The 10805-nt window shown below is 45.7% G+C and overlaps 2 protein-coding genes across 2 annotated transcripts in view; one reads left to right on the plus strand and one right to left on the minus strand.

The window, feature by feature from the left end:
- The window catches only part of T265_11642 (hypothetical protein), a gene marked incomplete at both ends in the record, with an annotated part of 48618 nt that overhangs the window by 32628 nt on the left and 5185 nt on the right, over window positions 1-10805 (minus strand). Inside the window, one exon of the mRNA XM_009178350.1 lies at window positions 1986-2133. Within this exon, the coding sequence (XP_009176614.1) occupies window positions 1986-2133 (148 nt within the window). The remainder of the gene's footprint in view (window positions 1-1985; window positions 2134-10805) is intronic.
- On the plus strand, window positions 9683-10282 carry T265_11644 (hypothetical protein; the record flags this gene model as incomplete). Its single annotated transcript, XM_009178352.1, has 1 exon — window positions 9683-10282. The coding sequence occupies one exon, from the start codon at window positions 9683-9685 to the stop codon at window positions 10280-10282; it is 600 nt and encodes a 199-aa protein (XP_009176616.1).

Consider the following 10805-nt stretch of genomic DNA (forward strand, 5'->3'; position numbering starts at 1 on the left):
CCCCGTCCACCTTTACTCTTTTCTTTACAATAAGGCTTTCAAATAAATCATGGTTGTACGGCAGTGAAGCATCGGTGTTGAACACTGATGTCATCGTGTCGATGATGATGATGAAAGTATGTTAGCAGGATCGACAAGCCTTGCCGCTTTCACTTAAGGAGGCGAAGGTATTTGTGAGCACTGTCGAAGAATATTCAGCAACTTTACGAGTAGTGTGTTGCGTGTGAAAAACACTCCGAAACCACTTTTATTTTTTACTCAGCGGCACGAATATGGTCATCAGTGTTGTGTTTTGCAACAACGAACAGTATAAATCCTCAGTCGTTCCTCCCAATAGACCGCACGAACTGCAACTATGCCAATTTGCTTGACACTGACGAGAAAGCCCACAGTAATCCAGGCGGAAAGCGTATTTTTGGACACGGTTTGATACTATTCAAGGTTTGCCCCTCGAAATCACAAGTAGACTAGGTTGACATGGTCTTGGAAGGTTGACGACATAATATTCAACCATGAAACGACCAGGAGTGCGACTGAAACTTCAACCAACCTCCATGAGTGTGGTGACGTTGGACGGCTGGCAACGTAGCTACACTGTAGTCCGTGTAATCTTGGGGGCCTTATAAGTTCTTAACGGACTGTGATACCAATTGATTCTTATGTGGCCGTTCCAGGGTGAGAACCACTGTGGCTCACCAATGCAGCATTCCTAGGTGAAGTAAGCAGCATTCTTGATTTGCGTGATGCAGTCCAGCGTCGAAAACAGCGCGAATGAAGGACAAGTGAGAAACCGGAAGATCCTTTTGCCAATCAAACAGGCGTACACAACAAGCATTTGACAATAGGACAGAGATTAGGCGGGAATCGAGTTCACTGAAGCTGACTATCTGACAGCTAGTGAAAATAAATGAGTCACTACAGTTCGGTCGTAGTCCGGTCCCGCCAACCGTATAAAGATCGTTCAGATGTAGCACCCTTTCGGTGCCTAACTGCCATGCCACCAGAAGGATGCACGAGGGCCGGGATGCTGGTAGGTCATCCAAGCCTAGACAAGGGAAGTCGCGAGGCCAAGGTCGGGTTCGAACCACGGATCTTCCGGTCAGTAAATTCGCGTTCTAACCACTGAGCCATCTCGCCTCCGTACAGCGACGTACAAGAACTCTCCAGGAAAACGACGTGATATGGTGCAAGGGGAAATATGTAAGTGGAACTCAAAAGTAGCCCTACCTTCACAACCGAAGGTAACAAGACAGACCGGGTGGCTTGATTCGTGACGAAAAAATGGATAAATTGGTGAGTCATTGTTCAGCGATGAGCAGCGATTACAATCGATCCATAGATAAAGGACAAGAATGAACGGCTTGGATATGGTGGCCCGAGAAACTTCGAATTTGCCGTAATCAAACGTATCATCCGTTGGATTCCGATGTCCTCGTAGTCCAATTCAATATTGGCCAAATGTGAACATCCCACTGACAACCTCGATTGCCCTGTATGGTGTACGCCTCGGTTCCCGAATCCCCTCAGCCTCTCATTCCAGCCCTGGCTTTCCTCATTCCCTCAAGTTACCCGTTCACATGTCTGTTCATCTGATATGATAACTCGGTATGGGTACGGCACAAATACAAACTTTGTCATCTGCCCTGGACGTTCGTTTGTTGCCGTGATTTATCTCGATCGTGGATGAATCGAGTCCTGCCAAGTCTGAATATAATCGAGTGTGTATTTTGAGGCATGATGCAGGGATAAACAACTCCTGAATATATCGTTGAAACAGTTCGAATGACTCGTAGAAACATTTATTTGGAATGAAAACTTCATAGCCTGTTGACATTCTCAGTCGCAGACGGAAAGAGTTGAGAGCGTCCTGTAATGCATACCTTAGTCCTAGACAACCTCCCTAACAGTTCTCGAGAACGCCGGACTGACAATTCAATGACTCGACAGACAGTATGTAATCAGAAACGGAAAATGGCGCCACTCACTTCTTCGTTCCATTGGCTGCTAATCGATCCGTGTCCGATTGAGGTTGTCTTCGTCTTTGCAAAAGCATCGCAGCAATAATGACGAGCAAGATCAACAACACGCACGCACACACGCCCAATGAGATGGCCAAGCTGGTATAGGATACAGCTGGAATGAACAAGGCGGTAAGGGAAACCGGGACGTAAGTTTAGCCTGTAAGTCGTAGGTTAAATCGTATGCAATCTGTCAAAAGTATTTCCCCGGAATAAGTGTTTGTGGGTAAGTGTCATGTAGAGCTGTTCGATAAGACGTAGAAAAGAATTTGGCAACATACCAAGTAAGTACAAAAGTCTGTTCTCCCTTTCTCTAGGCATTCCATAAACCACTGTCCTGACGAACACAAACAATGGGGAGTTGCCTGTTACACCAAGCCACAGGAATAAATAAATGGTCGCTCAAACAATCTAGATGAGTTGACAATTATGCGTTATCAACTCCGCACTGCCTCCTCTCTTGTTCACCATCCACCCACCCCTGAACCAAGAAACGTTCAGTTCATTTTGACCACCGCAAATCACATTGCCAGTGGAGCGCAAAGGTCCATCGGGTCAGTTCAATGTGACAGGCAACCGCGGCAACGAATGTCTGTTCACCTTTAGTCAGATTATTATCACCTGGGTTCCTCCTTACACGATCTGTGGTTCCCCTAACCTCGACTTCTTGATAAAACTGAATGCTTTACAGACAGGCATGTGAGAAACAGGCTGACGGATGCAGCGAGACTGCTCACATATGGAAAATCACGAAGCTTCATTGGTGCGGTGTACCCGTGCTCAGGTCAAGCCCGCACTTGCTGGACAAACCAAGGTGAACAAAAAAATGAAGAACGACCTAGGATGCCAGATAAGACGAACCGTTGATTTGCCATAATTTCGGATCGACAACATGCTCGCGAATGCAGACAAAGTGAGATGTGGGGGGAGACGCTCGAAGGTGACTGAGTCGAAATCAGGGGGATGATCGATAATTCAGAAACACATGCGATGGTGTGCTCTGTAGCTAGCCGGTCACCCACATACTTGACTGTTCAGCTCAAAGTCGCTCACTGGATCACGAGACTTGTCTTTTCTCATACTCACAAGCCACGTCACATTAAGGTGCCTCATCGGACATCGATTGTCTGTACCGTCTAGTGAGCGTAGCAACTACCCATGTGCTGACGCACGCACGCACACGCTAACGGATCCATATATAAGGAAACCGAAAACGAGCAACACACAGACCCTTGCGCGCGGAGGGAGCAGGAGATCAACCACTCTCCACAAGTCCACGGACAATTATGGAACACGTGTAGCAGTCGTACTGCGGAGAAAACACGTTCCCGCCGTCCGGACTTTCACCAAGGAACTCTCACAGACGATAAGTTCTCCATTTGACTTTCTCCCGTTTTGAATTATTTATTTTTATGCGTGTGGCACCTCACCACTGTCAACTATACTAAAAACCTTTATTAGTGCATATAGCTTCTGAATTGGTAATTTGTTGAAATATTGGTAGCTCGGGTGAGTTTATTGGTTGTTGATCAGGTGGCTGTTGATCTGTTCGCCGAGCTTGGCAATTGGCTTGCAAACGTTTCGTCACCATACGAGGAGACATCATCAGTGCGCAGTTGAGTGGGTACTTCTTCCTTGCCTGAGTGTGTTTATATAGCATTCGAAGGCTATCTTTATCTTCTGACGTGATTAGCTACTTAAAGTGTAACGAGTTTAGTGAATATATTGGTCCGTTTGTGATCTTTGTTGCATTGTGGTGTGCGTTCCTTTATCTTCATTGGTTATCTTACCACCTTCTATCGGAATTGATCCCATTTACCAGCCCAGTAAGAGCGAGAGAACCCCTGAACCACCGAGCTTAGAGCTGTAAAATTAACCAGACGAGAAACTCATTAGAGAAGGAGGAAAGCAGCAGTCAAACGGACACAGCAATTAGATTGGAGGAAGCGTCCAATTAAAGCAACAAATCAATCGACGGACGAAGGCACACTAGCCTCTACGGTGGGTTAAATAGGGCGGCATAAGCAACCAATCAAACTCGAGAACGTCAGACAACAACGCAATACGAACCAAGGCCGGGGAGAACAAAATACAAAAAATAGAAGGCGGTAAGATAACCAATGAAGATAAAGGAACGCACACCACAATGCAACAAAGATCACAAACGGACCAATATATTCACTAAACTCGTTACACTTTAAGTAGCTAATCACGTCAGAAGATAAAGATAGCCTTCGAATGCTATATAAACACACTCAGGCAAGGAAGAAGTACCCACTCAACTGCGCACTGATGATGTCTCCTCGTATGGTGACGAAACGTTTGCAAGCCAATTGCCAAGCTCGGCGAACAGATCAACAGCCACCTGATCAACAACCAAGCTTCTGAATTGTATTATGGCCATCATCAGCAATGCACTAATAGGTTCTCCAGTCGCCGTGGTACACACGACCTGACCATAATGGCATCGACCGGAGCCACGTAAGGTCGACAAGAGAGGGACGGGAAACTCACTCAGCCAGTGCACAATGGCGATCGGTCGCGTCTAAGCCGTTGTACGATTAGTGCACATGGACCACATTGGTTGCATCAAAACTTCATTCCACAGATTTTTACAGCTACCATCCTCAGGAGGAGTTCAATGTAGTGGATAGGATAAAAAGTATACAGATAGTCACGTGATTTTTTTCATTTGGTACCAACAAATGGATTTGAGACTGAACACAGCGCCACTAAACCCAAAAAAACCCGAAGAGCCGTATCGATTGCCAGCATCCACACTGGCCAGTTTTCCGGACCACAACGAGGTCTTTTTCGCACGAGTGAACAAAGAAGAAATACTGATAAATTGAAAACATATAGGACTACCGCGAACTTGGGTTAAGTTTCTAACTCCATCATCGAGCTGAATCAAGACGAAATTCACACCCGTCGTACGGGACGATAGCTGTGAAGCTTCGACGGAAATATGGCGTTATTACCACTGATATTCCAGAATGCGTCCCCCTTGGGAATACGGTCTGAGTTTGGTTGATGACGAGATGCGCGTACACTAAAAGGAAAATAGCATACCTCTATTGACAGGTAAGGACGTGAACCAGACCATAATTTTACCGACCTATTTCGCCTACAACCAACTGTCATGTCAAACAGTGAGTTCTTCCACTCATGTACTCCGTCCTACGATATGGTTAACTTCATTTTGTCATGTATGCGGGTTGTGACTTGGAACAAGTAGTTTGAAGCATTCTCGACGTTCCAACATTCGGTTTGTGTGGATAAGACGGATCTGTCTCATGAGCACCAATATTAGAACTCAAGAGATGGCTCCAAACAAGGCGACAATTTAGAAAACCGTCCCTTGGACTTTTCTAAATGTTCCACTATGTGATGTCAATTGGTCCTGGAACGACAGAGCAACACGTCTGCACTGTGCAGGGAGTTTTTCCCGTCGTACTGTGCCAGCTCAAGTACTGCATATCGGATAGAATAGTGACGCTCCTCCGTTCTGGGAGAATTTTTGACGCCGAACGAAACTGAGCCCGACGAATAGGAACATTCGCCGAAGAATTGTTCAGCACCAGAAGATGCAGCGGTTAGGCCATGCATTGCACATTCCGAATCATCGTTTGCGTACTCTTCTTGGCGCCCATTTAAGAGTGGAGCAAGCATAGAGAGATGGTCACACTGATCTGGCAGACGTGTGAAAGAGATCACGAAAGGTCTGGGTGCTGTCGATGCGACCCAACTTCCAGACCGAGTGATCCCCACGGCACCTGGTTTGAAACGCTTCAAGGTATGGCTGCCAACCTATAGCAACGGCATCCTTGACAGTTCCTATCCAAACTGCCTGAATGCGTTTCTGCAGGCCAACAAGTCCTTTCCCGATCCACTTTTATTTTCGTCACAATAGGACTTTCAAATAAACTACGGTTGTAGGAAACATCAGTGTTCGAGGCCTGTGTTGCGCAATCAACGATGACGGTTGCAAAAGCAGCTAGGCGATGTTTTCACACTGGTCATGTCAGATTTGCTACCAGAAGTCCAACACAAACTACAGCGTACCAGATAAATGAATGGACGAACGAGCTCTAGGTATGAACCGATAGCTTTTCGGGAAGTGTTATATCTGCTGAGTTGCCAATCTGCTGTATCTGACTGCTGACCCCGCTCCAGTGCCTAGTGCCGGAGAAAATACTCACAGAAGAGAACACAACAGCTATATCACGAACAAGCGAGTGCGAAAATACAACGGCCTCAAGCGATTTATTGGAGGGACAGTGTCTGAACGTGGTCCAATCCTGACGCACGCTGTCTGGGTTTGATACAAGGCTGTGACGCGCAGCACATTGAGGGGGCGTTGTCTGTCTGGTCAGCACCTAGTGGAGCTGAGATGCTCAGATTTCGAGCACTCAGTGGTTGCTTTCAGGAATCTGACCTTCCTGATAGGAAGGTTCAAGCTTACGCGAAACTAGGAACTCGTCCGAAAGTGTGAAGTCTTCATCTTTTCTCATTCTGCGGTCGCACACTAACCCGAGTGAGTCTTGTCATTCAGGCACCCAACACTACGTGTTAATTAGTTGATGAGGTCACGTACGGTTCTGACGTACGACCAAGATCCCAGATCGACTCATTAGACTAAACGATAGGCAGGAAAGTCCAAACTGTCACAGATGATCAGGATCACAATTCGAGGGTGCGAATTTCACAGCCCGGGGGAGTTTTCAAACTTCCCAACCATAACCAAAGCATTTGGGAAGATACGCAGAGACTACCGATTGTCCACACTGGTGAACGAAGACAAGTTCAGATATCCGTCTAGCGTTCCGTCCTTAGATCATTTGATTGGGTCGCCCACTATGTTTATATTTGGTGGGGTCGGGAGACGGCAAAGGTGGGAATAGGTTTGTCGCGAAAAAGACTCCGCACATACTTGTAGAAAAGGAAACTCCAACAAACAGAAAGACAAGGCAGCAATGGACGATGAACGCCGAGACAATAGACAAGGCATTTGGAGAATGAACAATGTGTAAGACACAAAGACTGAAAATAATGAATTTAACTGAGATCCATTGCAACGCGAATGTTGCCAAATCGTGTGCATCACACATTTGTCCCCACCCGGCATCTCAACATGTCCCGAAATGGAAACACGGTGGTTGATTATTGTCTTTAAAAGCGACCGTCCATCCCAGTTTTGGACATACACAGAGAAGGAGCAAGATTGGCTATAGCAGTAGAGACCGGTCTATCTATGCTGAAGGGATTATAAGCAGGAGGGAGGAATCAATCTGAAGCAGCAAACCCTCGAAAATTCCGACCAATCAAGTAAAGATGGAATGGAAGCAGTTGACCGCACAGAAAACCCACGCCTGGCGTTGTGGTTATCCAAAGAGCGTTAAAAGCAACAGGTTCACAGACAACCGAAAAAACGATCAACGCTGTATCAAAAAATAGTCAATTAATTATACATAGAGGCGCTCCGATTGGAAATTATTGAAAGGATGGGACGATTAGATAAAAAACCTGTTTAGCCTTCAAGACGGGAGCCAGCGGTTAATATGAAGGCATCCATGCAGGGATTTGGATTTGGCTAAGGAAAACGAAAGTCCACGATGGAAACTACTCACAAGGTTGCTGAAAACTCTTTGACAGCCCACTACCGGCTTCGCCCTTCTTGGGGCTCATCAGGTAGGTGCCAACTGAAACATGAGGCGGCCTGTGTGCAGCCCATTCAGTTGTAGAATGTCATAAACTAGGGTTTCATTGAGTCTCTCGTGATAACTAAATTGATTTGCAAATGAGTGTATTTCTTGAAAACAGTCCAATTTGAGTTCAACTAGAACATAAGGTTCACGGAAACTCAGGGGACTGTGCCCGGCTGATGAGCCCCAAGAAGGGCGAAACCGGTCGTGGGCTGTCGACGGGTTTTCAGCAACATTGTGAAAATACACTGCGATATCTCGAATATCACGCCAACTGAAACATGAGGCGGCCTGTGTGCAGCACATTCGATTGTAGAATATCATAAACGAGATATTCAGTTGAGTTTCTCGTGAAAACCCAAGTGATTTGCAAGAGTGTATTTCTCGAGGAAGTCCATGATGTTACCTACTGAGTTACTGGACGAAAACTGGATCAAATGACTTGCGCTGATGGGAAGACACAATCACAAAATCAAACAATTCAACAGTGCAACTTTTGCTGTCGTGTAGCCCTAAGAAAGCATGAGGGGAGAGGTGCTGTTGCGTTGCCAAAACAGGAGCGATCAAAAAGCCCGGGGTTTGGTTCGCGATCAGCAGTTAGGTTAAACTGAAATAGACCTATCATCCCGCCGCTGTGAACAGGTGATACGGAAGTTCTTCGTGTCAGTTTATTCATTTCTGACGGAGAGTGATTGCAAGATTGCAATAACTGGACGTTACGAACACCTTTTTCTCAGACCAATGTCAAGAAACTGTGACTGTGTTGCACCGTATGTGGAATGTTAAAGCAAAAATGGCCGTTAGTGTGGGTTGTGTCGAGAAGTTCAAAAACGAAAGAAACAGTTCATCGAATTTGGTTTCAATGGGAGGCTCCACCGAGTCCCAGATGAATTCCTCGTCTATGACTGCGCCCACCTGATGAACCCCAAGAAGGGAGACAACAATCTTCGGCTGTCAAAGAGTTTTCCGCAAGCCTATAAGTAGCTCGCTTCGGAAAGATATATTACAATATTCGGAATATTGTATCGGCATGTGTAGCACATCCGATAGAAGAATATCATAAACGAGCAATTTAGCTGGGATTCAGTTGAGTCTGTGAATGAGTGTAGTTCGCGAATTTCGCAGGGTGAAACCGGAGCCTTACGCTGAAGAGGGGGCTGTGTGGAAAACACTTCGTACGTATGTGGGTAGTATTTTGCATTTAACAGAGGAGGAACTCGTCCACATCAGTCGCTCATGACGAGAAATTGTGGAGAGCATCCGTGGATCTAATGCTTCGGGGTTTACACGCGCTGTTACAGTTACGGTTCGCCTTTGAAAATAGACAGATGACGACACAGTGTCCAACGTTCTAACTAGCCACATGATAAGTAAACCAAATGAGCTTTACTGGTACAATTTCGACAAAAACGTTCCACATAAGAGGAAAGCATACGCCAGTCCACAATCATGACATCCTCTGTTGTCTGCAGTAGACCACTCCGCGATACGTTCCACCTAGTAAAGTCGTAAAACCACACTGTTATACTAGGAAGACTCGATTTAGACGATCCACCAGAGGCGTGAGTATTGGTGTAACGGTCATACTACTGATGGGGAGGCGTGCGAGTAGCATGTTTTGTTCTTGTAAATTCGCTTCGCGTCTCTTGAAAAGGGAGATTAGTTGCGGAATTTGTGGAGTTGCTTTGTAGCATTCGCTTGGATTCTAGCAATGAATGATTAGAGTCAATGAATATCCAGAAAAGTTCAAGAAGACGCGTTCAGGAGAAGATGGGTGTTCAGTTTTTGCAAATAAGATGCAAATGAGAGTTTTGCTTCCCTGTCCAATAGACTGTAACTAGTCAGTTGGCATTTTCTAATAAATAACTCCGCAGCCAAGGCCTTCTTTCTTTCATTGGTAGTGTGAGATTTCGTCCTGTAAGTGAAGCCAATCTATGGTTCTCTGCTTTTCAGCGTAGAATGGCTTCACTTACAGGACGAAATCTCCACAAAAAGAAAAGTGATTTGATCAACGGGAAAAGTTGGAAAATCAATGGAACTTGGGAGTCCGTGCATCTTTATATTAATAGCCCATCTATTCACGAGAACAAGGTATGCCCCCCGCTCACTTTGTCACAGATCCCTAAATCACGTGACTTTAACTGCAGTAGCTCACAGCTGACTGGTGATGGGCAGAACGAAGGCCAACTGGTTAGCAGACACAAAACGATTGTGGCAGAAACAGTAGCGCATAAATACATCAACAAAAACAGTAGGCGAGAACAACAATACAGCGAAATTATCAACACCGCCTGCAATGCAACGGAGTCTGACATGCATGCCCCCAAAAATTGTGTTAAAACAGGATCCCAAAATGGACATCGAAATCGGCTGAAGGACATGCAGACTGCCGTGAAAACGGATACATCAATGACTAGATTGATCGCGACACGTCGCAAGGTGTTTCTTCGGAAGATCCATAGGCCATTACCTGATGGCTTGCGTCGAAAATCAGGCGAGCGCTGTCAAACAAACGTGGTTAAGATGGAGGAAGGCGCTCGCCTGAATAAAAAAAATTAGCTTTAACAACCAGCGGAACATTGATATACTTACTTAAGTTGGCAGATCGCACGGGTGCTAAGAAATAATTGGAAAACGGAATGGACGGGGTGTCGCATTGACCGAAGAAAAACTACACTGATGTCGCTAAAAATGTCCGAATCAGACTGTCTGCAACCTTCAGTCACAGGCTGAGCTAAACTACTCTGGAGTAATCGTGCGCCTAACTGGCAAATTCAACACCCACCCAAGAGCTGGTAGGGGCAGGGTTGATTGATAAAAATGTCGATCGATTGATGAGCTAAACGGAGTGACCACCAGTGCAAGTTGGCGCTGCTTCCCACATAGTACGATAGGAATCACCCTCAGACTGACATAGACTCACAGTCCTTAATGAGGACTTATTCACCTGAGAGTTAGTGATCAAAACAGAACGACATCACCGTCTTTAGTGATCCTGATCCTTCTGTACCTTGTCATAACGGATAACGAATCATCTTAAATTCCATTTTGCTTGTTGTCCAGTTAAAACTATTTTTAGTGG

Source organism: Opisthorchis viverrini (genome assembly GCF_000715545.1).
Source record: "Opisthorchis viverrini unplaced genomic scaffold opera_v5_544, whole genome shotgun sequence".
NCBI classification, from domain to species: Eukaryota; Metazoa; Platyhelminthes; class Trematoda; order Opisthorchiida; family Opisthorchiidae; genus Opisthorchis; species Opisthorchis viverrini.